Below are 26,170 nucleotides of genomic sequence, written 5' to 3' on the forward strand. Positions count from 1 at the left end.
ACAGGTCACTCAGGAGAAGTCCTATGCAGGTGAAACCACCACTTCATCCCATTCTACTGTCAGACAAACACATCTGGCAACATCAGAGAAGATGATAGCTCCACCCTCAATAAACAGCACACTTATTAGCACAGAGGACACCTCAATCTCTGCAACTACAACTTCCACTCCAGCCACCTCAGCACTCTCAGAGACAACTCAAGGCCATGCAAACACAACAGCAACCTCTTCCAGCACCTCCACTCAGGATCCACCAGCTTCTTCCCAGACCCACTTCACAGACAGCACTGGCACCACCAGGAAAGCAGAGACGAGCATGGTCACTGGAGGGAGCACAACAGCCCCTTCATCATCACCAGGTGGAAACAATGTTACTTCACAGGTCACACAGGAGAAGCCCTATGCAAGTGAAACCACCACTTCATCCTATTCTACTGTCACAGACACACAGCTGACAACATCAGAGAGGACGACACTTCCACCCTCCACATACACCACACTTACTAACACAGAGGACACCTCAATCTCTGCAACTACAACTTCCACTCCAGCCACCTCAGCACTCTCAGAGACAACTCAAGGACACGGAAACACAACAGCATCCTCTTCCAGGACCTCAACTCAGGGTACACCAGCTTCTTCCCAGACCCACTTCACGGACAGCACTGGCACCACCAGGAAAGCAGAGACCAGCATCGTCACTGGAGGGAGCACAGCAGCCCCTTCATCATCACCAGGTGGAAACAATGTTACTTCACTGGTTACTGCAGAGACGCCCTATGCACCTGAGACCACAATTTCATCCAATTCTACTGTGAGAGACACACAGCTGACAACATCAGAGAGGACGACAGTTCCAACCTCCACATACACTACACCTACTAACACAGAGGACACCTCACTCTCTGCAACTACAACTTCCACTCCAGCCACCTCAGCACTCTCAGAGACAACTCAAGGACATGGAAACACAACAGCATCCTCTTCCAGCACCTCTACTCAGGATACACCAGCTTCTTCCCAGAACCACTTCACCGACAGCACTGGCACCTCCAGGAAAGCAGAGACCAGCATGGTCACTGGAGGGAGCACAACAGCCCCTTCATCCTCACCAGGTGGAAACAATGTTACTTCACACATCACTGAGGAGAAGCCCTATGCAGGTGAAACCACCACTCCATTCCATTCTACTGTCAGAGACACACAGCTGACAACATCAGAGAGGACGACAGTTCCACCCTCCACATACACCACACTTACTAACACAGAGGACACCTCACTCTCTGCAACTACAACTTCCACTCCAGCCACCTCAGCACTCTCAGAGACAACTCAAGGACATGGAAACACAACAGCATCCTCTTCCAGCACCTCTACTCAGGGTACACCAGCTTCTTCCCAGAATCACTTCACGGACAGCACTGGCAACTCCAGGAAAGCAGAAACCAGCATGGTCAGTGGAGGGAGCACAACAGCCTCTTCATCCTTACCAAGTGGAAAGAATATTACTTCTTGGGTCACTCAGGAGATGCCCTATTCAGGTGAGACTACCACCTCATTTCTTTGTAGTGACAGGCACAAACATATCTTCTCTTCTGAAATGATGATAGTTCCAAATCAGAACAACTGCCTTTTGGGTGGATAGAGGATATGTCACTGTTTGTAAGTATGACTTTTAGTGCACTCCCCTCAGCCGTCTCAGACAGAACTGAAGTAAATAGAAACACAACAGCTCCATCTCTCCAGTCTTCTGGTCAGGACACAGCTGCATGTTTTCTGAGTCAGTACCGGGAGAGCAATGAGACCACCAAAGAATCACAAACCATCATCCTCACAGATATGAGCATTTCAGGTCCTTCTTACCCATCAGTGGAAGCACTGTTACTCAGGAGTCATTCTATGTAGGTCAGACATCCACTACATACCATTCTCATATCAGCCACACACCACCAACAACTTCTCTAATGGTGGTAGCCCCTGTTCAGCTCACACCAGTTTTGGGAAATATAGAGGACATGTTACTTTCTTTAACTATAGCTTTCACTCCATTCACCTCAGGAGTCTCAGAGAACACTGATATAAATGAACTAGCAATAGCATCCTCTTTCACCATCTCTAGTTTGTACACATCAGTATTTTTTTTCATGACCATACAACTCAGAGCATGGAGATCCACAGGGAATCTCCAACCAGTGGTAGCTCAGCAATTGCACTCCTTTGTCTTCCACAAGTGAACACACTTTTACAGAAGGCATTTCTCAGGATAGTACCACTACTGATCAAACAATCACTTTATTTATTTCCAATGTCAGCATTACATCTCTGACATCATCAGATATTTCAACAACTGCAATTTCCACCTATACCACTGTAAGAAACACAATGTACATACCACAACCTGCAAGTAAAAGTATTAGTGCAGTCACCTTAGCAGTATCAGTGACAACTGGACTAGAGGGACAACCCAAAGCTTCCTCCTTCAGTGCAGCTACTCAGGACACACCTGCATCTTCTCAGAACTATTGGACTGAAGTCATGGAAACCACTGTGGAACCTGAATTCAGTGCAATCACAGTAGTGGGCACGTAAACTCCTTTCTTTTTACCAAGTGAACATACTCTGTCTGGGAGCATTTCTCTGGCAACCTCCTCTTTTGGTAAAACAACTTCTTCATCTTCCTTCAGTGTCAGCAACACAGTTCTGTCAACATCTGAAATGTTGACAGCACCAACCTCAAAGTATACTACAGTAAATAATACCAGGGAGGCATCACTATCTGTATCTAGAAGTTTTCTTTCATTCACTTCTAAAGTTTCTACAACATGGGAGTCTGATGTACTGTCAACAGCCACTCTCTATCAGTTCTTCAAATCCAAAATTATCCACAGTTTTCCACATCCACCAGAACAAAGGCACAAAGACAATGGGATGGCCACATAACAGCAGCTCATACTTTACAGATATTTTTTCATGAAACATTCACTGCCAGTGAAACAACAACCCTCCTTCATCTTTCATTGATAGCCATGTCACTCAGTCACAAAAAGAACTCTTGTCAACACCAATAGCTGCCACTATACTGGTCACAGAAAACATACCTACTTCTACAGCTAACACAATTTCCTGGGTTATTTCTAAAGTCTCAATAATAGGTGAATGGGGAGAGCTAACCACATACCCCTATTTGAGCATATCTCCTCAGGAGACACTTTCCATAGCACATTCCCAGACTCACTGGTGACAAGGCACAGGGACAACTGTAGATATTCATGTCAGAAGGACAGGCTCCAGTGTGACTCAAACCACCAAAACAGTCAAATCTGCATCTCCTTCATCCATACCAAGTAGACACTCATCTAAATAATCTGTAACAATAGGCCCGACAAGGCAGTTAGTATCACTCTCTACCACCACTTCTCCTCAAGAATCATCAATTATTCCCCAGATAGATCACACTCAAGGCACACAGACCACACAAGAATCACAAACCATAAGTTTAGTCTCTCCCATGACAAACACAATCAAGACAGTCAAATCTGCAACTTCTTCATTCAAACCAACTGGACATTCATTCTCAGAAAATGTTCCTCAGGACACATCCAATGCAGGTGAAGTGACATTCACCCCGGCACCCTTCAGGGAAAGTCACACAACTCAGGTCACTGCTCCTACCACAGAATTGTGGACAGCTCCAAGCAGCCCTGACACCATCCTGGGAACCTTAGGAGACATGTCATTTTCCATAACAAGTACCATCCCTCAGCCCACCTCTGTAGTGTCTACACTGACAGGCCCAGGAGGACCATCAAACATTTCCTGTGACCAGAACCTCACCTGACACAACATCAGCCATTTTCCAGACCCACCGGTTTCAAGACATGGTGACCACTAGGGAACCGCTCACCAGCACAATGGCCTCTTTGGTGATGGAAACCACTTTGGTGGGCATAGCTACAGGTTCTTCCTCCACTGTACGTAACCAAACAACTTCAGGAAGTGCTTCCCCAGAAACATTCATCTCAGTTAAGGTCAAGAGTTTCTCTACAACTTCCTCCAGGGAAAGCTACACAACTCAGTCTACAACTGAATTGTCCACTGCAACCAGTCATGAGACTACTCTAGGAACCATGGGAATCATGCCGACTATTCTCCCCAACACCATTTCTGCCATCATCTCTGAGGTCTCAACAACTGGGAGACCAACAAGACAGTCAACCCCAACTTCTCCCAGCACCTCTCCTCAGGGAACATCAGCTATTTCCAAGATAGCTCAGATTCAAAGTACAGGAACCACTGAGGGATCTGGAACTATCACTTCCACCCCCCAGAGGACTAACACCTTCTCAACAGTCACAGTTCCATTCACATAAAATATGCACACATTTCCACAAACTGTTACCCATACTCTGTCACCTTGAAGGACCAGCACAACAATCATCTCAAACCCAGTCAGAGGCAGCCACAGGACCCAAACAACAATGCCAACTTTGTCATTTAGGGCAACTGAAAGGCTAACTACAGTCAGTTCTACCACCCTGAGTGATGTAGCCTCTTGTTCTTCTTTCACTACTTTGTCCAGAAGTGGAGAAGTTCTGACAACAACCTCGAACTCACTCATCCATGAAAACATGACCACAGTGGTCATTCCCACCGTAGATTCTGGCAGTAACTCCTTGACAAATACCATGCAAGTCCCAACATCCTCAGTGAGCAAGTCAAGCACACCCACCCCTGAGCATCCTGCAACTGTTCAAATGGTAGCCTCCACTACCAACTCTACTACAAGGCCAACATATATGGGTTCTATGAGTAATCACAACAGCATAGCTGGATCCACACTGACTTTGTCATTTACACATACAACTTACCCTTTAATCAAGACCACCCCTGATACCTCTTCAGCATCTAAGTATTCTAAGACTATATCGCCTACACTACAGACATTAACAGGCTATGCTTTCTCTGACTACTTCTATGAACAAAGCCCAGACCATGCCAATTTTCTGTACTTCAACCAGTAATTCTTTATTCTCTCAAGCAGCCCCTGGCCCTGCAGTCACCTGGAACTCCACCACCATATTCACAGTTCATCCCACACTTCTATCTGGTATCAGCACTTTCTCAACATCCACAGCACCCTCAAGCTCCACTGTGAAGACTGAGACATCAGGTAGGAGGGGACCCCAGTGTCTTGGCCTCTTACTCAATATGGCCCCATCTGCTCAGTCTGGCCTAGAAGAGTGCTTGAGAGAGGATGGTGAGTTAACAATACCAGGTTATTGTTAACCTGGTTAGGACTGAGGTGAGGTTCACAGAGGATGAAGTGGATGGGGGTGTGGTGGGTGACAAGGTCACCATTCTCTCTGCCCCACCAGACACCTGCTTACCTGCAGGGAGTGGTTTGGGTATGATCAGAAGAAAGACAGAAAGGTTGCTAGTTGTCTCTTCCAGTTCTTTAAGTCTGTGACTCTTTTTGACTCTGCTACTCTGTGACTGTAAGACCCATTCCAGTCTTCTCTCCCTCCATGCCAGGAGCAATCACAACCTCACTGAGGACAGCCAGCAAGAGAAGCACAGCAACATCAGTACCCTCAACAACTTCCCAGGCCCTTATAACCTCAACTCCCAGCACATCCACAGGCACACACTCAACAGTTACCTCAGTCCCTATCAATCCCAAGAAAGGTAAGTGACACCACAGAGCTGGGACTTTTCTGCCCTGATATGGAGAGGATTGAGCTAGATGTGGAGCTTGTAGTTGTGGCAGCTGGACTGGAGCTACCAAAGAAGGCCCCTGTGGTAAGTTCTGTGGATATCTTCACTGCTCCTTTTGGGCCATGGGAAATCAAGCTTCTCCTCATGTCTTCACTATAGGATGATGTAATTGAATGCTCAGTCTCAGCCTGCTTGCTCCTAGATTCTGCTCTTTCATGTCAGAAGGGCCTCACAGGGAACAATGAGACAGCATCAGAGCTGGGTGCTGAGGGCTGGCTTTGTACATGGCACTGGAGTAGGAGGAGGTGAAGATAGAGAAGTGATCAAGGTGCTGTCCAGCAAGAGACAGGTCTGCTGCCTCACTAGGTGCAATTACAGGAATAAACCCAGAGTATTAGGCACAGACAATGAAGGGCCCCTAAGGGATGTGGGGGTGGGTTCAAGGTGATAAGGAGGCTTCCTAAAAAGAATTAATAGGAGCTGGGGAAGAGGAACACTCCAAGCCAGCAGGAGGGCCTGAACAGCTGGAATAAAGGTATAGATGTGAAAAACAGTCTCAGTATAGCATGGGGAGAAGATCCCCAAAGCATGGAGGGGGGTTGCTGGAAGTAAGGTGAAGAGTATTGAGAAGCGAGGCTGTGATGTAAGGGAGTCTTATGGATAATGGGAATCAGGGAATGTGTGGCTGGATTTTCATTTACAAATGGTGCTATGGTGGCTGGGGTAGAGGATGGATTCACAGGCCAGGAGAGCGATGTAGAGATTGTTGTGAATTCCAAGCAACACCAGGTGAGTATGGAAAGGAGACTCATTTGAGAAATGTTTAGGACAGAGTTTCTCAAACCACCCAAGGACCTCTAGGGGGTCCTAGAACAAGTTCTAGGGCATCTTCAAGTTTATACAGAGAAATACCATCTCAGGAAATGTCTCATTCTATGAAGTGATCTTTCAAGTACTCAACTGCACTGCATTGGAGGAGTTTTGTCTTTCCCCCTTTAAAACAATTATGAGTACCATAACAGATGCAGAATAATTTGTTGGTATTCTGACAGCAGGACTTGATTTTGTCCAAGCTGGGGAAGAATGACAATATCAGTTTAAAGAGTAAAGTGAGGAGATGGGTTGAACACAAGTGGAAAAGTGGAAAGAGGACAACTTGATGGCTCCTAGTTAGGGGAACAGAAGACAGGGTAGAGGAGGAGCTGGGGAAACACTCTGGGGATCCCTGTCAGCCAGAATAAAGTGGGAGCCTATGAGAACTTCCTGCTTTTTTTTTCTTTTGGTCCAGGTGTTTCCCTCTTTCCCTACGGGCCACACGTTAGAGACCAGGAGTTTATCAGGAGGAGAGTAGACTTCACCTCGCCGCTCTTCAAGCCCCAGATTGGCTTCCCTTTCGGCTCCTCTCTCCGAGATTTCCTCTATGTAAGTCCCTGGCTGCAGCCCAAAGAGAAGGATTTGAGACCTGTGTTCCCTGGGCTCTGGTTCACTCTCCAATGCTTCAAGATGGCCCTGTGACTGTGACCATGATCCTGATGGAAAGGAAGGGAGAATGAAAGCAACACTTGTTAGGCACCTACTGTATCTCTGCCTCTGGCTCAGTTTGCATGCACAGTATTTAATAGCAGAGCATCAGCCAAGGCAGACAGTGAGCCAGGCAAGGCTTGCCTAGCCACATGAGCAAAAGTGTCTACCACAGTAAAGAGATCCCAGGGCCCAGTAAGCTCTCTACCATTTCTTCAGGGCCCTTTTTATAAACAGAAAGCTCCATTTGGGAAAGAACTGTTTGGTGCTGTTTACATTGTTTGTAATTCTATGAAAGTGATGGAATGAGGGTTTCAGTCATTTAGCCCCATCTGTTGTGGCACCAGCTTCAGGATGGGGCCCAAGGGATTTACCCAGAAGAGTCTGTTCTGTGACAAGCTGGTCTATAGATGGTGCTGCTGTTGAGACCAGACAAAACCTAGCACCTTAGGAAGAACTTCAGGAGCAATGTCCTGAGGGTGAAGCATATTCGGGTGAGAATTAGGAAAAGTGGCTCTCCCAGCAGGCAGGGGGATGGATGACGCGACCTTCCAGAGGTTACTGACACACCTGAAGTGCTACCTAGTGAGGCCCTTGGGGGTCATACTTCTGAGGAGCTGTGGCTAGGCTGCTCTGCCTCCCTCCTTGAATGCTAACTGGAAGAACCTTTGTCCCCAGTTCACAGATAATGGTCAGATCATTTTCCCGGAATCAGAGTACCAGATTTTCGCCTACCCCAACCCTCCCCTTAGAGGCTTCACGGACAGGGACCAGCTGGCCATTGTGGCTCCATTCTGGGGCGATGCTGATTTCTCCAGCCACCAGGGAACCATATTTTACCAGGTGGGCCTTTCAAAGTATGGCATGCAGAATCTCCCAGAAGTGAGAGACAAAGGGCTGTGTGGAAGGTGGTGCACGAGTTACTGCTGTCAGAGCCGGGCTTGGTTTGGACAGGGATTGGTGCTTAAATATGAGAGTGGGGAGGAAGCGGGTCAGGACTATTATACAAACTCAAGAATACCCAGACACAACCGTGAGAAGGTCTGCAGGTGACAGGGATGGGGGTTGGCAATCCAGGGTTCTAGTTTAGAATAAGGTTGTAGGGGTCTTGCCTACCAAGCCTGAGTCAAGCAGGGCCCCTGCGTGAGCTCCTGGATCAGGTTAATGATTCCAGTTGCTGGGAGCAGGTAACAAAAGCTCCTGCAGATGAATGTAGGCTGTGCGCCTGCCTTAGACAAAGTACTGGAGAAGGTCCAAAGATGGAGAAACACATGCCTGTCCTCAAGGGGCCTTCGGTTGGACCTGGGGAGGTTCAAATAGGCACAGGTGGTTAATGCTGTCAGAGCCAATTTGTGCTAAGAGATGCACGAGTTCAGGTCCATAAGACTTAGGTTCCTGGGCCTTGACTCTCCACTCCACACACCCCAGGCTTCCCTGCTGCCCAATATGAATTGATCTTAAGGTCTAAGGAGCTACCTGAAAATGTAGGTCTGGAGGAGGGAAGGATGCCATATGTGGGTAGACTAAGGTGAACAGCATCACCATGTAGAAATTGGGGTCCTTTGGGAGTATTGAGCTGGGACCCTCATTTTCTTGTCCTTATCTGCCTGCCTTTCCTAGGAATATGAGACGCTCTATGATGACTACAAACCACTTGTAGTCCAGCAGGTGGAATCTTGGATTGAAAAGTTTACAAATACCTGGAACTACAAAGCCAGGTGGACCCTAAAGGTTACATGGGTCAATGCCTCTGCTTATCCTTCCCAGTGGACCTATGGGGTGAGTGGACTGATGGACAGCTCCCTGTGAAGCACCTGGAAATCAGACAGGGGCCAGTCTTCTAAAACCCTCTCTGACTCAAGGACAGATTGCTGATTATAGCGCTCCTGCCCACCCCCACCTTGATGCTGAGCACTTACCATGTACCAGGCTGCCCCAACACTTTACATTTGTGAGCTCAGCAGCCCAGATCACTGGATATTAGGAGGCCGAAATTTAGGAAATGGAATTTTTGTAAGTCAAAATAGCTGGCTATTGGCAATTTGATATGGCTCAACCTGATAATATTATCCGTATTTTAGAGATGAGAAAGATAATATTTAGAGAGGTTAAGCAACTTGTACAAGGTCAGCCAGCTAGCAAATAACAAAGCCAGGCCCAGAACCAAGGTTCTTCTGACTTCGAATGCTGGCTCTCAGCCATAAGCCCTCCAATGGCAAGGGGCACACCACATAACCCCCTGGTCTTCCCTCTGGGGATGCATAGCTCTTACAGTCAGAAGTTCTTCCTTGTGTCCCGTCTAAAGTCACTTGTCTCTTCACTGGTTCAACAAGTTCATTGATTACCTACTTCATACAAGCACGGTGCTTGGCATTTGCCTTCAGAGAACCTCCAGTCTCACCTGCTGTGGTTCTCCCCACCATTCAGGTTGAGGGGACATTTGCACAATGTTCTTAAATGTCCCTGAGGAAGCTACATAGGCCTCTCCCAGCTCTCTGGTGTCTTGGCTAATTTCTCAGGTTCCTGGTTCTGTCTTATATGAATTGTCTTCCAACTGATTTCTAACCCAGAGCCTCTTATGGCCCCTTCCTGCAAAGAAGTCACAAAGAAGGCAAATCTACCATGGTAGGTGCTTTGACACCAAGAGTGAAAGTTGTCCTACACTCTCCCAAACTTGTCAGCATGTTAAGCCCATGCCTTTCCTCCAGGTGGGCCAGGAAAAGGTGGTGTGTGCATCGAGGCACGGGTGCGGGATGAATGATGGGACATCGGGGATGACATTGCAGCTCTCTCTCATAGGCACCTCTTTGTTTGTCTCCAACCAACCCCCAGACCAGCACCTACCAGGCCATCCTCTCCACAGACGGAAGCAGATCCTTTGCCCTGTTTCTCTACCAAAGTGGTGGGATGCAGTGGGATATGACCCAGCACCCAGGCAACTGGGTCCTCATGGGCTTCTCCAGGTAGGACAGGGAGGGAGGGGCTGTCAGCACTAAGCAAATAATAGGAAATGGTGCAGAGCAGTGTTTTTGCCGCAGACATATTCCCATACCCCAGGACCAGGCTGATTCCTCATCGCTGATGCTTCTGACTCACCCTGGTGCTACTTCCCATTAAAAGATTCTATTTCTTGCTGTTTCACATGAAAAGATCTCTATTCACTGCCATTGTCTTTCCTCCCCCAGAACTTATGCAATATAATAATTCCCAGAGCTTTGATCTCTCGGATTTCTGCTGATGTTAGCTGACCTCTCTTAACTTCTCAAATATCATAATAATGGTAGCAAATAGGTATTGTACTAAGTACTTAACATGCATTATTTCATTTAATTATCACAACTCCATGAAAGAGATACCACTTATTACCCATTCTACAGATAAGGAAACTGAGGTACAAATAGATTAGTAATTGCCCAAAGTCACAGAGCTGGGAAGTGACAAAACAGGAATTTGAACTCAACAGCTGAGGCCGAAATCTGCCTTCCTGCTTTCTGGTGCCTCTGGTGGAGAATTAACTCCTCCTCCCCCAGGGCCATCAGTAGCTGGTGTGGGGTCACTGGGAAAGGTGTAGAGCAGGAGGGAGAGAGCTGTAGAGGAGGATGTGTGTTCCTACGTGTGAAGGTGGCTTAGTCTCTGACACAGCAGTTCTCAACCGTGGTATTTCTCAGTGCTGGTGTGTGTAATCAGTTGTGAACGTCCATGTAATTTGTTACTGGTAATTGCTGCAAATGATTTTCTCTTAGAGGGTGTTCAGGATTGTCCCTATAATTGTATGGCTTTTACTTTTTTAATGTTTGTGAAGGAGAAAGGAGTGGAATTATACAACTGTCTAGGAATTTCACACCATTCTGAGTGTGCCTGACCCCTTGCCCAAGGTGTCAAGCCTGCGTGAGTCACCCATCTGTGTCAGAAAAGAGTAGAAGATTAGGAGCCACTGCTCTGCAGTGAGGCTGCAGGCTTCTTGCTGGATTTTCTCCTACCTGGAGTGGAGAGATTTGAACCCCACCCCTGGGGGCATGGGGGCGGTACCCCTATTGCACCAGGTAACTGGGATTTGTAAATCCCAGTTCTGAGGGATTTACAAATGTTACATTTTATCTTTGCAATACTGCAAGGCAGATGCTACTGTAATGTCTTTTACACAGATGTGAAAACTAAGAATTGAAGAAGTTAAGTAACTTGCCCATGTTTACCACACTACTAAGGGTTGGAATCAAGAATTGAACTCATGACTGCCTAACTTCAGAGACTGGCTCATAACCTAACTATCCCAACATGCTGTCCCCACCGATTCCCAGTTGAAGGGAAACAAACCTGCAGAAGGCCTGAACTCTGATGTTTTCACACCCCTGCCTCATAACCAGTTTCTGGTGTGTTACTGATCAGATGTGGAATGAATTAGTCTCCCCACCCACCTCTTCCCCTTTCCTGCTTGGTGGGAATCAGTGATTCTGGCTGGCTGACTGACCAGCTCATTGAATAATTGCCTGACCAGCCAATAGCTGATGACTAGTTGGACTGAGTGAGTGACTGACCGGCTGACTGGCCTAATGAATAACTTGCCAACTGTGTGTGACAGAGGCCTACAATTCTTTCCTTTGCCTGCAGTGGAGATGGTTATTATAAAAACAGCCCGCTGACATTCCAGCCAGCGTGGGAGAGGTATCGTCCAGACCAATTTCTGAATTCCAACTCAGGTAAAAAGTGCCACCTAATCACACTTGAGCTAGACAAATCCTCTTCTGTCCTCTGCATTGTGGGCCATGACAGTCCTAGAGGGGCATGTCCACCATTCTGCAGGTGTCCCCAGTATAAACCAACCTCCCACAGATGTAATAAGCCCTTGGCACTGCCCAGGGAGCAGCCGGTAGCCCGGCTGGAACTTTGTCTCCTTCCTGGGATGAGCCAAACCAAGAAGGTCTCTCAGTGGGGGGTCCAAATTCTGGAAGAGAGGACAGGGATATGGCAGGGTATAAGAATGTGAATGGGGTAGTTGGGACAATACTCCAAGTGTCCTGTCCCAGAAATGGAATGTGAATCCACATGAGATTCCTTAAGGGAATCTACAGAGGAAGAGGTCCGACGTTCATTTAGTCATTATTTAACTGAGCACCTGCTACGTGCTGGACACTGTGTGAGAACCAAGAATATGAAACAAGAGGGAAAAGACTGACTATGTTTGCTCTCAAAGAACTCTCATTCTGGTAAAGAAGGCTAGTACTTTAGTGTCAGGAAGAAGCCCATTGCGCTTCCTTCATGACTCAGTGTACTATCTGGAGGCCCCAAAGGGAAAGAAAGTATCATTTACAAAATGAGAAAGAACAAAGAACATTTTAGCATTAGAAATCAGCCATGTAAATTGTGAAGCATAAATCTGGTTCTGTTTGTTCTGTGGCAAGAACTTTCGGTAAACAGAAGCTAAGTCAAATCATGAGCGCCATCTTGTGGAGAATGCTGTCCAGTTGGATTAGGGCCCTTCTATCAAGATGCATGGACTTGTGACCTAAGGGGTGCACTACAATAGAGAGATGGGTGTGTGTGTGTGTGTGTGTGTGTGTGTGTGTGTGCGCGTGCGCGTGTGCGTGTGTGTGTGCGTGTGTGTGTGTGTTTTGGAGAGAGTATCTGATGTTTTCCCTGATACCAGGTGATTGTGGAGAAGATACATGAACAGATAATCAAACAATGATTATTCTTTTCAAAGCCTTGACAAATTGTAATTATTTTGATAGTTACTTCTTATGTGTGAGTACAGGGTAAAGATCTAATGTCCTATCATATCTTACTGGACTCTGGAGCCCCACTTCTCACTCATGGCAGCTGGGGTGGGCAGTATGTAATTTACAATTAATTGAAGGTCTATTTCAGTTCAAACTGCCCACCAGGGTTTCTTCTCCCACTTACTTCCCCCTTCCAAGGATGGTATCTGGGCACAGCCTTGTGGTGTTGGAGCAAGTCCCAGTGTCAACATGCCAACTTCTTTGTGGCTCCCCAGCTGGCCTCTGAGCACTGGCCTCTTCCCTGCCTGCTTTGGCCACTGACATGTCTGGGCTGGGGAACCAGGGGTCAAGGGTGAAAGCCAAGTGTCTGAGCAGGTGGCTAGTGGCTGGTGGATCATTCGCTGATATACAGGGTGCATGTGCAGGAGCTGGTTTGGGGGGCATTGGAAGGTGCTAAAGCTTACAGGGACAGACAAAAGAGTAGAGGATGGGATGAACTGAAGGTCAGCGCCAGGATTTGGCTCTGAGTTGAGTATATGTGAGGCCTCCTTGCCCAATCCTCATCTCTGGGTTTTGCCCAAAGATCCAAGCTTTGAGGGCTTTTGGAGGTCACATCAAATGGAGTCTTTGGGGAGGAATTGCTGCCAATCTGAATTGGGTCCCCTCCATGGAAGAGCTATCCAGAGGGGAAAAGTGGCACACAGAGGGCACGCTTCTGAGTTTTGGTTTTCCCTAAAGCTAGAGCAGAACCTATGGTCCAAAGTCCTGGGATAACCCCTTCTTCCTTTGTTCCTCAGGCCTCAGAGGGCTACAGGTCTATACGCTACACAGTAGAGAAAGACCCAACTACCGTCTCAGGTGCCTGCAGCGGTTGAAGAGACAACCTCAGTTTTCCAGCTTGGGCTGGGACCACATCTCCTGCCCTTGCTCTTGGCAGCAGGGACTGTGGGACTTACGGTTCCAGCCCATCCACATAGGTAACACCTCCTTCCAGTCTCTTGAGGCATCTCCATTATCTCCCACAAGCCTACCCGCCATCCCTCTGGTCACACCTAACCTGTCCCTCCACAGAACCTCACGCCACACCACCCCCCCCACCGCTCCCCCACTGCCCAATCCTGGCATTCTGGGCCTGAGTATCTCTGGACTTGTTGCAGGCTGGTGGGGCCTCGGCAGCAGGCAGCTGTGCAGCTTCTCCTCCTGGCGTGGGGGCGTGTGTTGCAGCTACGGGCCATGGGGAGAGCTTCTCCAAGGCTGGAGAGTGCAGAGTCTTTGGCAGCTTGGTATGTGTGTCCACAGAGATCTGAACCCTTCCTTTGGAGCTCTCTGCTCTTCTCTGTCAGGAAGCAGCCCTGGAATTCACACTAAACAATGGGACCCACAGAATGATGCCTTTTGTCCCCATTCCCTCCAAGTTCCATCCCCTCACTGGCCCTCAATTTCCTGATCTTATAACTTCAGGCAGCTCCTAACATCCCTTCCAGCTGACATCTTAGGGGGTCATGATTGAATGCCTGCCCCACCTCCATTTGACTCCATAGCCCCAGCTCAGAGTGCAGTCATCCTTCTAGGGAAGGAGAGGAGTCTAGTCTGACCCTGTTCCTCTGGACCCATATTAGCAGGCTGTCCAGGGGAAGACATGGAATCATCTACCTCAGAGACTGACTCTTCAAAGGAGCTAGGGGGCACAGGGGGCAGGTAAAAGGTGTCCTCCCCCTCCTCCCTGTAATTGAAGCAGCCTCCACAGTCCCAGACCATCAGCCGTGCCCTCCCACTGCAGCATTTTTAACTCAGCACCCCACCCTTCAAGAAAGAAAGATCTTTATCTCTGACCCTGTGCTGGCACACCTGGGGGCTTGGCTGCAACAAGCCTACAAGGGAAACAGTCACTGGTCGATGGCCTAAAGTTATTGAGCAGGGTGGGATCTGTGCAGAGGTACTCCTGATTCCCAAAGCATCCCCCTGCCACACATCTCACCTTGCCCCATGAACCTTCCATCTGGGTTCTGCAGGTCCTCCACATCCCGTCCCACCCCCATCCCACCCCCACACTTCTCTACATGCTGCTCTTCTCCACAGAGCAAGAAGTGGAGCTGCAGGACTGGTGCTGCCACAGGACTGACCATTCCTCCTTCTGCGCCCTGTACCACCAAAGGCAGCCCCGCATCAGCTGTGCTTGGTACCAGCCCCCAAGGCCCGGTGAGGCGTGAGGCTGCTGGGGCCTGCCCTGGAACCGATGTCCGGGGAAGGGTAGCCTCTGGGGCCTGGACCAGGGCAGAACTAGATTCCTGGGTCAGGGCTGTGGCCACAAGGGAAGGTGACGATGATTCTGGTGTTTAGTGGACAGCAAACAGGGGGATTTTGTACATGGTATTGGGGAAGGCGTGGGAATGGGGGGGTGGGAGTTAATGAGCAGACATAGCTAGGGATGGGGCACAAAAATGCAAGAGGGCTTCCAGGGAGGATTCTAGAAGCCATGCTGGACACCTCCCCAGGCTTCAGTCTTCCTGAGCACACGCCCTGCCTGGGGGCAGTGGGGAACCTCGGACCTTTCCCTTGTCTGCCTTGCCAATGTGGTCTCTCCTTTTTCCAGCCTGGATGTTTGGGGACCCCCACATCACCACCTTGGATGGTGCCAATTATACCTTCAATGGGCTCGGGGACTTCCTGCTAGTCCGGGCCAGGGATGGAAACTCCTCCTTCCTGCTTCAGGGACGCACTGCCCAGACTGGTTCAGCCCAGGCTACCAACTTCATTGCCTTTGCTGCTCAGTACAACACCAGCAGCCTGGATCCCATCACGGTGAGAGAGGCCGAGGGTGTTAGACACACATCCCTGCCCCCGGCCACCACCCACTAGAGAGTCCTCTGGAACCTTCAGCTGGAGATCAAGGCCCAGGAGGAGAAAGAGAAGGAAGAAGGAAAGGGGGCGGGAAGTAGGGAGGATGCCTCCTACCAGTGTGTAGTTTGAGAGTCAACCCCGGAGACACAAGATTAGAGTCCAGACTGCACCAACTATGTGATTAAAGAGATAACTTAACCCCAAGTGCCTTAGTTTTCTTACAGAAATATAGGGATAATAATATTACCTACCCCCGGGGCTGTTGTGAGATGATCTAAGAAATGTGCCTAGCTCAGAACACTAAGCACTCTGTAGATACTAGGTAGAAAAACCTCATCATCACACTTTTTATCACCTTCATCTTTGCCCAGGGCTCAGGTTCTAAGCTTTTTGCAGCCTCCTTTCTCAGCCTCTGGGACCACCTATAAGTCAAGCTTAGTCCTCCTCCAATTTCCTTCCAGATTCAGTGGCTCCTTGAGCCCAATGACACAATCCACGTGTTGCTCAATAATCAGACTGTGATCTTTGAAGATGGAGAAGGTAGGCTGGGGACAGCCGTGAGGGTTCAGAGTGTATCCCATGCCTGGAAGCAGAGTTATGGGGTGTGGAGGCAGCAGCACTGGAGTAGAGGAGGGTAGTGGCCCCCCTGTGCTTGAGCAGCTTCTTCACCCAGCAGCTGGGCATCAAATATTTGGAGGAGGTCACTTCTCTCCTTCTTCCAGTGCTGTGACAGCTTGTCCCCAGGTAGAATTGGTGGTGCAACCCTGGGGGTGTTCTGTATGTTTGGTTTGGGGTCCCTGGAGAAAACACCTGCAGGATATCCCAGAGCTGCTTCCAGTCTTCTCTCTGAGCTTTCATTACTGTCAAGTCTTGGGCCTGCAGGGACTTGAGAGTGGTTTCTTCCTCATCTGTCTCCCTACATTCCAGACCAGGAAATCTTCAATACCACTGGAGTTATAATGAACCGCAATGGCTCCCTGGTGTCAGCCAGCTTAGATGGGACAGTGATCGTCTCAGTGATTGCTCTCTCCAACATCCTCCATGCCTCCTGCAGCCTCCCAGAAGAGTTCCGAAACCGTACAGAGGGCCTCCTGGGTAAGAAGCAGGCAGGACCCTGCCTCTGAGGCAGCAGCCACAACAGGAGCTCAGACCCCCAGGCTCCAGGCAGGCCCCCCTCCCATTGGATGCGGGCATCCCAGGCTGTTTCTTTTTCTCAGCCTCCTTGGAACAGAGTCCTATGGGCACAAAGGCAGGGAAGGTCTGGGACCTCCTCAGCTACCTTTGAGGCCCACTTCCTGTCCTCCTAAAGCTCCACTTGGGGGACAGCCAAGGGAACATCCAGGAAGGGCTCTGAGGAGGGTGGGGCCAGCAGCCATCCTTCTTCTCACTGCCCTTCACACCTTCCCACCCCTCCCTCCATCGCCTCCATTCCCTTCTTCCTTCATTCCTCCTCCCTCCCTGAAGCAGAGGAGTGGGTGCTGAGGTTACGGTCCATCCTCTGCCCTCCTCCTGGAGGACTGAACTAAGAACAGATGCAACAGAAAGAGGCTTCCTGGGCCGCCTGCTCCTCCTCACATCCTGAGTGTGACATGCGGGATTCTCCCCAGGGAATGGGGAGAACCACAGTCCCAGAGGAGCTGACCTCCTACTCTGTCCCACAGGGGTCTGGAACAATTATCCAGGTGATGACTTCAGGATGCCCAATGGCACTGTTATTCCCCAGGGGAGCACTGAAAAGGAACTTTTTCACTATGGAATGACCTGTGAGTCTGGACTTCAGAGTGCTGGGGTATATGGGACAAGGCCAGGTTGTCTCTCTGGTGCCTGTGGGAACCAGTCCTTCATGAGAGAGGGGTGGAAGAGTGAGGAGGAGACACTAAGGATTCTGGTGCCACCCTAGATTTTTCTCCTCTACCCCCTCCCACCCAAGTTTCTCTACCTGAAAGAGAGGACGAGGGAAGTGGGTGGCCCTCAGTCTCCAGAGCAGGGATTTCTAGACTCAGAAGTCAGAAGCCAACCTGTCTTTCCATGCCCTTCTCCCCCACCCCAAGCCATATAAAGTGAGGGTAAGGGGACACTGCAAACATAGCTGGAGTCCCACCCCTGGTACCACCACCATCGAACCTCATGTGTTATAGGGGAAATCAATGGAACAAACCTCCTTGGCAAGAGGGACAACCATCTGCCTTCCAACTTCACCCCAGTCTTCTTTGACCAACTGTTGAAAAACAACTCCGTGACCTCCGGGTGCAATGGAGATTCACAATGTATCTATGACACCCTGGCCACAGGAAATGCAGGAACTGGACAGCATACTAGTATGCTCTGGAGAAGATACCAGGAGATGAACAAAACCCTCAGTAAGTGGCATGAGGCCCAGGGAGGCATTTTCAGAGTTAAGGGACAGATGAGGAGCCCTAAGCTATAAATTTTTTAATTTACAAGAATTTTTAAAAATTATATTTAATTGATTAGGCTATTACAGTTGTTCCATTTTCCCCCTTTATTCCCCTCCACCCTGCATCCCCTGCCTCCCACCAGCATTCCCCTACCTTATATCACATCCATGGGTTGTCCATAAAAGTTCTTTGGCTGCTCCATTTCCTATACTATTGTTAACCTCTCCTGTCTGTTTTGTACCTACCATTTATGCTTCTTATTCCCTGTATCTTTTCCCCCATTCTCCTCCCTCCTCCTCTCTACTGACAACCCTCCACGTGATCTCCATTTCTGTGATTCTGTTTCTGTTCTAGTTGTTTGCTTAGCTTGTTTTTGGTTTTGTTTAGGTTCAGTTGTTGATAGTTGTGAGTTTGTTGTCATTTTACTATTCATAGTTTTTATCTCCATCTTTTAAAGTCCCTTTAACATTTCATATAATGAGGGTTTGGTGAACTCCTTTAACTCGACCTTATCTGAGAAGCACTTTATCTACCCTTCCATTCTAAATAATAGCTTTGCTGGATAGGGAAATCTTGGATGTAGGTCCTTATCTTTCATGACTTGGAATACTTCTTTCCAGCCCCTTCTTGCCTGCAAGGTTTCTTTTGAGAAATCAGCTGATAGTCTTATGGGAACTCCTTTGTAGGTAAATGTCTCCTTTTCTCTTGCTGCTTTTAATATTCTCTCCTTATCTTTAATCTTGGGTAATGTCATGATGACGTGCTTTGGTGTGTTCTTCCTTGGGTCCAACTTCTTTGGAACTCTCTGAGCTTCCTGGACTTCCTGGAAGTCTATTTCCTTTGCCAGATTGGAGAAGTTCTCCTCCATTTCTTACTCTTCCTCTTCTCCTTCTGGCACTCCTATGATTCAGATGTTGGAATGTAAGGTTGTCCCAGAGGTTCCTAAGCCTCTCCTCATTTTTAAAAAAAATTTGTTTCTTCGTTCTGTTCCAGTTGAATGTTTATTTCTTCCTTCTGCTCCAAATTGTTGATTTGAGTCCCAGTTTTTTACCTTTCACTGTTAATTTCCTATGTATTTTTCTTCATTTCACTTTGCATAGCCTTTACTTTTTCCTCTATTTTGCAACCATACTCAACCACTTGTGAGCATCCTGATTAGCAGTGTTTTGAACTCTGCATCTGATAGTTTGGCTATCTATTTGTCACTTAGTTGTTTTTCTGGAGTTTTGATCATTCTTTCATTTGGACCATGTTTCTTTGTCTAAGTGCACCTGTTATGTTGTAAAGGGCAGAGCCTTAGGTATTCACCAGCATGGGGCAACCCACTTCACTGTGTTATGGTGCTGTATGTGGGAGACAGAGCTGAGAGGGAACAATGCTGCTTGCTGGGCTCTTAGACGGCTTTCAGTCATTTTCTCTGCTACCCCGAAGCAAATTGGGCCTTTCTAGTTCTGATTCCCAGGTGGGTGATTTTGTGTATGTTTTAGGACCCTGTGGGTCACTCCAATGAACTTTCCTGTGAGGCTGGGAGTTTGTCCCACCACTGCAATACTCACAGATTTTTATAGCCAGAGGTTTTGAGGCTTTCTTTCTCTGTGCTGGAACCCTGGGTTGTGTTGTCTGTCTCACTCCCCCCATTGTTCCTCCTGGGTTATCCTAACACAAATGTGGGACTGCTGGTCTGCCAGCCTCCACCTAACGGTCCTAGTCCTCTGGCTGTCACTTTGTCTTGTGTCCTCTCTGGCCTGGCTGCCCATCTCTGCCCCTCCTACCAGTCTAGATGAATGTTTCTTCTTTAACTCCTTGGCTGTCAAACAGTTCAATTTTCTGGCAGTTCTGGTTGCTTTTTGTTTTGAAATTTGTTGTTGTCTTTCTTTTGGTTGTGCAAGGAGGCAAAGTGTATCTACCTACACCTCCATCTTGGCTGGTAGATTTTTTTTTTTTTGACTCATGCTATTCATCTGCTCAAACCCTCTCATGACTCACAGTTTTCAGCCCTCTTCCAAAGGTAAAACTCTGTTATGGTCTCAACAACCCTGTTTTTGGATTCAGCTCATACCAACCCCAGCATAATGTTCTGATCAGGAAAGAACTTGAGATGAATCTTGTTTGATGAAAAGATAAAGGGAAAATAAAGATGTGGCTATGAGGGCAATATTACTCTAACCTGCTCTTCATAGGTCGGAGAGCAGATACAAAGAATAATTCCTGCTTCTAGAGGTGAGTCACAGTCTTATGAATGCCTCACACAGATGAGAAGTCTAAAGAAGGAAGAAGGAGGCCTTCAAGGCTAGAGAGTATCCTGCCTCAGGCCCCAAGCCCCCTCTTTGTGTTCCAGATCAGAACCCGCCCTCTATCAATGGTTTCTCAGAACTGAAAGCCTACATGGGGAACACCACACTGATTCACTACAAAAGCAGCTCTAAGGATGTTACATTCACTCTCAGAAACAACAACACTGATGACTTCAAGCTTTTTGGTAAGGATGCTTGACTGGGGCCATAAGAGATGAGCCAGAGTCAAACTTTGGATAATTTTGCATTATTATACCCTGTGAAACTTCATGTCAGTTTTCCATTTGAATATCTGGGATCAGCATTGCTTAGGAATGACTCCTATAGTTTAAATAGGTACCTACCCCCACAGTGATGGCCAGCTAGCTAGACTGATCAGCATGTACAACTGATCATTTCATCTCAGTCTGATAATATGCAATCACCTTTACTCATCTCTTTGTGTAATCACCAGATTATTAGAATAAAGTGTAACAACTAATACTAATTTAAGACATTTTCATATCTACCTTTTAAAAGGATATAATGTGCAACAAGATTTAAAGAAATACAAATAACATCAGTTGGACCATTTGTCACTGCTTTTATGTTTTTCAACCATGTTTACCTAACTTTGTCTCTCTTTGTCTGCTTTTCTGTGTTAGGACAAAGCAGGGCTTCATCTCTCTTTCTCGGCAATGGTGTGGAGACCCCCACACCGGCAGCTTGACTTCTGCTGCCAGTACTAATTTGCTGGTGACCATTTTTTGCTAAACCGAAGCCCTTAGTTACCTTATTCTGAGCACCTCTCTGCCTCATTTTCTTTCTCTGGGCACAAGAAGGGATTGCTTTGTCTGTACCCTTTTACTCCATGTGGCATCTTCCCAGGGGCTAGGCAATAGCATCAGGAGATTTTCTCCTCCACTGGATGCTTCTCCTGGAGAGTGATGGCCTGGGAGTTACTCTTGTCTTTTCTTACTATCAGCTCCTCTTAACTTGCTGTTTAAGAAGACTTTCCTATTTTCTTGAAAAATATAAGGTAGGTTTGGTCAGAAGAGTCCTTATTGGTATGTAGCAGTGTTTTTACTGCAGTCTGGTGTCTGAAGGGGTGGCTAGTCAAAGGCCCAGGAAGTGAGAGAAATGGGTGAGACAGCAGGGCAAGGGATGGAGCTGCTGTGAAGGTGAAGCCAGTTTGGTCTGCAGTGTAGCCTGGGGATGTATCAGGAGGATCCTGACCTTCCTCCTCCATTCCCCACCCCTGGATGTCCCATCCTGTGCGGGCCTAGGCAGGTTGCCCTTTGGGAGTTTCTTCAGGAAGCAACAGCCTTCCCCTTTATGGAGTTTCACCCTACTGTCAGTTAGTTGGTCTAGTGTTACCTCCATCTCGGAGCATGTCCAGGATCACCCCAAGAAATCAGCCTTGCTCAAGGAAATTCCTGATGAGGTTTGAGGGGTGGCCTGAGAGAGGTGGCAGATATCTAGCATCAGCTCTCAGGGTGTTAGATGCTGAGGTGGGTCAGATGGCAGAGAAGAAAAGGCTTCTTCTTCTCTCAACAATCTCATCTTCCCTGGGGCAGAGAATGGAACATTGCAATGGACACCACGCTCGCTGAAACCATTCACTCTGGAGATTCTAGCGAGAAATGTCAAGAACAACTTATCATCTTTACTTCAGCCAAAGACTGTGGTCTGTGCTTGTAAGGAAAAGAAACAGTGCTTATACAACCAGACCAGCTGGGTGGGCAATTCCTCCTTGGAGGTGAGTGCTGGGAGGTGGGTGAGAAAGAGGTTTTCCTTTTGACGGGAAAAGAGGTGGGAATTGAAGGGATGTCATCAGTCCCTCTGTGGTATGTCTGTGTTGGGAAGTGGGTGGAGCTATGGTAGGTGACTAGAATAGATACCAATCTCAGGCCACAAGCTTATTTGTGTGAGAAATGGAACTCTCTTTATTGCTTGTAGCTCAGCTGAATTTCTATCTCCCAGCTCCCATTCTGCCAGGCTGGCAGGAAACTTCTGCCTCAGGTATTCTTAGTGGTTCCCAGCTCCATGTTTCTGGAACAAGCACTGAGGTGTGGGGTAGGAAGGTATGGTCCTTGGGCATGAGTCTACACTGATCACAAGCTCCATACCTGCTCCTCTTCAGACCCAGGCTGGTGCTCTGCAGTTCTGTGCCTTGCTCAGGCACAGGGAATCTTTTATAAGGTGGCTCCATGTCCTGAAGAGCCATTTTTCTCTGGGCTCTCGTCATCATGGTGCTGAGAAGAGAGGTGGGGGGAACCCAGGGGCTAGAAAATGGAAAAAACATAGAAAGTGAGGAAAAAGGGGTTAAAGTCAATATATTATCCTAGATATCCCAAAATATCCAGTTTCAGAAAGGGAGAGTGTTGGAAGAGTTGCTATTCAGGGAGATTTCCAGAGTCATCTCAGTAGAGGGGTCAGAAAAGAGAGACCAGGGAGCTTCATGAGGTTTCCAGAACCGTACCTTCCCTGTGCCATTGTTCTGGTTACACGTGTTCTCATTGTGCTGAGCAGTGAGGCTCTGTCTTCCTGGTTTGGGAGTCAACAAGGGAAGAATGTGCAGGAAACAGGGGATGCAGTTTTCAAGGGATAGTAGAATATTTATTTAGGTATTTAGCCCACATCTTACTCTAGAAAGGATTTCAGGCAAGGAGACATGGTGTGAGAGGGAAGAGGCTGAGAACCTGGGGTATAAGACTTTGGGGGAAAGAATGGCCCAGGGAGGTGAGTGGGCTAGAGGACTGTGTACCTTTGGGCAGGGATGTGCCAGCCCAGGGCCAGGTCAAGAGGGTACTCAGTAGACACTGGCAGAAATAAGACAAGGACTCAGGATCCATGGGTTCTCAGACAGGAGGAGTCAGTACTTAAACACCCAGATGCCCTTAATGGTTCAGCCTCCTGGCCACCCAGTGATCAGCAACCCATTTCAGGTGGCCGGTTGCAAGTGTGACGACAACAATTTTGGTCACTACTGTGAACGCTCCAAGGACCTCTGTGATGAGCAGTGCTTCCCGAATGTGAAGTGCATACCTGGGCAGGGCTGTGAGGCTTGTCCTTCAAACCTAACTGGGGATGGACATCACTGTGCACGTAAGCTGGGAACAGGGCCCTGGCAGAGAAAGGTTCTGGGGAAAGCTAACAACTGGAAGGTCTAGGACAGCCACAAGCACACCATTTCTCTCCCTTTTATAGCAAGTATTTAGAATGATCAACATAGTTGGGTGTGGTAAGGAGGTAAGGTAGGCATGCTGGGTGTGAGGCTGAAGGAGAAGAGATTGGGAGAGTCAGGGCAGAGCAGCCCTGAGACATCGATGGGGACAACCCAGGACAAAAGATTGAAGGTGGCCTAGAGAAGAGAGGAGACTTCTGGCAGAGCCAGCGTACAAGAGGCAAGCTGGGCCCTCAGATTCCTTGGGGTCTTCTGAGTTGCAAGACCAGGAGTCTCTGTACCTGCACCCCTCCCCCCCCAAGTTAGGACACTTGGAGGGACTGTCATAGACATCTGGCAGAAGATGTCCTCATTTTTCCTTTGAGTCCTCCTCCAACCAACTGTTCCTTGACCTCTGAGCCATTGGAATCATGATGAGGGAAATCACAAAGAGGTCTCTACTCAACCCAAGTGAAATATGAACACTGGCCAGAGTGGATAGAACCACAGCTTTATAAAGGCAGAAAAGGAGACAGAAGTGGGGAAAGTCTTCTGGGTCCTTTCCTGATTTACAGGGTCTGATAAACAACTCTCTTCCCTGAGAAGTGGGAGATACCTGCCTAGTAAAGGAATAGGGGTTTCCAGTATAGAACTTGGAAAAGGGAGAAGGATAGTTTGGGGTTCAGAGTGGCCTACAAGCAGAATGTAGATTGTGCAGGCTTTGGGGGAAGGACACCAAGCCTGCCCTGGGAGCAGGTTTCATGGTAGGTGATGGGCAGAGGGGAGGGGGGCTCCCCACTGATGTCCAGCATGGTGTTGCTGACCTCTGCTCTCTCTGTAGCTCTGCAATACTATGACCTCTGTCAGAATACATCCTGCCCTGTGAATCATTGCTACAACCAAGGCCACTGCTACATCTCCCAGGCTCTGGGCTGCCAGCCCACCTGCACCTGCCCCCCAGCCTTTACAGATGCCCGCTGCTTCCTGGCTGGGAACAATTTCACTCCAACCCTCAAGTCAGGTATCACTAGATGCCTCCACCATCCTCGCTGCCACTCTTCTCACTTGGGAGAAGATGGGACTACTCTAAGGGGCCAGGGCAAAGCTCCTCAAACTCATAGGAGAGAACTCCAAATTTCATTTGGGTGATAGTATGTTGTGTGGGCCATGGGAGTGGGTCGGGGGAGCTGTCCCAGCATGAACCATGGGCCTGAGTGATCTTATGAGAAAAGACTGAAGGTGACCTTATGGCTCGGTGAGAAGAGAGTCAGGGAAGCCCTGATCATAGTCAAGTGAGCTCTCAGGTGAGGGTCAGCAGACTCAGCCACTTCTGATTCCTCTCGTGATCTATCAGTATAGAATAGGACTGTCTCCCTGGACTGGCCCAATGGTCTTTTTGGTAAGTCTGGGTAAACCCATGAGATGATCATGAATCTGTTTCTCCCATCTCCAGAGTTTCCATTAAGAACCATCCAGATCTTTCTCAGTGAAGAAGAACATGCCTCTGTAGAAGAGGTCAACGCCTCGGTCAGTACTGCATACAGCTCTGAGTGGGGAGGAAGACCTTGGCAGGTTCTGGGCCAACAGAAGTGATGGTCTTAGCCATCACTTGTGCATTCTGTAGTTTTATCATCCATCTAGATCCAATTACCAGAGGAGATGGGAGTCTCCTGCCTCAGGAAAGGCCAGGGGTAAGGAAGGCAGGAAGTCTCAGGACAGAGACCTCTGAGGGGGTTGGAATGGCCAACTAGAAATGAGCAGAATCTAGGGTGGCCGAGTCACCCCAGCCTTTCTTTCTGAGAGTGCCTTGAGAGCTGCATTTGGGTGTTATATAGAAGAAACACAAGAAGGACTTTCACCTCCAGAAAGCCTTCTCTGACTCCCAAATGGACCTGGGGGCTCCTTCTTCCTGACTCCCATCCCCTGATATGATCTCAGTCACGGGCAGAGTAGCACAGTGGTTGAATTACTAAGGCTCTAGAATCGTGCATACCTGGGTTTCAAACCCAGGCTCTGCCACACATTAGACAAGGTACAATAATTAGAAAAATTATTTGATGTCTCATCTATAAAAATAGAAATAATAATCATACCTGTATTGATGGGTTGTGTCAAGGTTTAAATGATAGTGCATGTAAAGTATTAAGCATGGTACCTGAAACACAAGTGTTCAAAGAAAATTAGAATAATAATTACTACTACTACTACTTAGCACTCTACAGTCTGGTAAAACCTGGGGACATTTGTTTACTGCACCAGACTATTGATCTTTGAATATGGACACTCCCCTAGGTCTGGATAAACGATCTATGTTCAGTATACATGTGGGGAGAGAATGAGTGGGCGAGTCAGGGGTCAAAGGCAAGGTGGAGGCCATTCATTTTAGGTTATCCCCTTGTAATAGGAGGCTGGGGTGGGAGGAGGTTTGTAAAGTCCTTCATTTACCAATAAACCTTTATTTAGCAAGAACCCATGCCAGTGACAGGCTAGGCTGGGGCGTTAGGATGCAGAAATGGACTAGATGGGGTCATGGGGCTC

General features: G+C 48.1%; 2 protein-coding genes across 3 annotated transcripts in view; both read left to right on the top strand.

The window, feature by feature from the left end:
- The first annotated feature begins 316 nt into the window (after nucleotides 1-316).
- LOC128628509 (mucin-4-like) lies at nucleotides 317-1,211 on the top strand. Its single transcript, XM_053672841.1, has 2 exons — nucleotides 317-1,163; nucleotides 1,198-1,211. The coding sequence occupies exons 1-2, from the start codon at nucleotides 317-319 to the stop codon at nucleotides 1,209-1,211; spliced, it is 861 nt and encodes a 286-aa protein (XP_053528816.1).
- The window catches only part of MUC4 (mucin 4, cell surface associated), a 28,747-nt gene continuing 3,769 nt past the window's right edge, over nucleotides 1,193-26,170 (top strand). The window contains exons 1-20 of one of the 2 annotated variants that reach the window (XM_053672820.1): nucleotides 1,193-1,541; nucleotides 5,042-5,170; nucleotides 5,533-5,685; nucleotides 7,004-7,137; nucleotides 7,915-8,079; nucleotides 8,857-9,015; nucleotides 10,069-10,199; nucleotides 11,845-11,933; nucleotides 13,751-13,930; nucleotides 14,111-14,236; nucleotides 15,033-15,152; nucleotides 15,547-15,755; nucleotides 16,256-16,334; nucleotides 16,722-16,889; nucleotides 17,456-17,557; nucleotides 17,933-18,154; nucleotides 20,532-20,672; nucleotides 22,044-22,225; nucleotides 23,415-23,574; nucleotides 24,474-24,653. In XM_053672820.1, the coding sequence (XP_053528795.1) occupies nucleotides 1,451-1,541; nucleotides 5,042-5,170; nucleotides 5,533-5,685; nucleotides 7,004-7,137; nucleotides 7,915-8,079; nucleotides 8,857-9,015; nucleotides 10,069-10,199; nucleotides 11,845-11,933; nucleotides 13,751-13,930; nucleotides 14,111-14,236; nucleotides 15,033-15,152; nucleotides 15,547-15,755; nucleotides 16,256-16,334; nucleotides 16,722-16,889; nucleotides 17,456-17,557; nucleotides 17,933-18,154; nucleotides 20,532-20,672; nucleotides 22,044-22,225; nucleotides 23,415-23,574; nucleotides 24,474-24,653 (2,920 nt within the window). In that variant the 5' untranslated portion in view covers nucleotides 1,193-1,450. Of the gene's footprint in view, nucleotides 1,542-5,041; nucleotides 5,171-5,525; nucleotides 5,686-7,003; nucleotides 7,138-7,914; nucleotides 8,080-8,856; nucleotides 9,016-10,068; nucleotides 10,200-11,844; nucleotides 11,934-13,750; nucleotides 13,931-14,110; nucleotides 14,237-15,032; nucleotides 15,153-15,546; nucleotides 15,756-16,255; nucleotides 16,335-16,721; nucleotides 16,890-17,455; nucleotides 17,558-17,932; nucleotides 18,155-20,531; nucleotides 20,673-22,043; nucleotides 22,226-23,414; nucleotides 23,575-24,473; nucleotides 24,654-25,085; nucleotides 25,160-26,170 lie in introns of those variants that run through there. The other variant, XM_037131833.2, reaches the window with a different exon arrangement.

This window comes from Artibeus jamaicensis, unplaced genomic scaffold (assembly GCF_021234435.1).
Source record: "Artibeus jamaicensis isolate MK-2021 breed Jamaican fruit bat unplaced genomic scaffold, CSHL_Jam_final contig_793, whole genome shotgun sequence".
Taxonomy (NCBI): domain Eukaryota; kingdom Metazoa; phylum Chordata; class Mammalia; order Chiroptera; family Phyllostomidae; genus Artibeus; species Artibeus jamaicensis.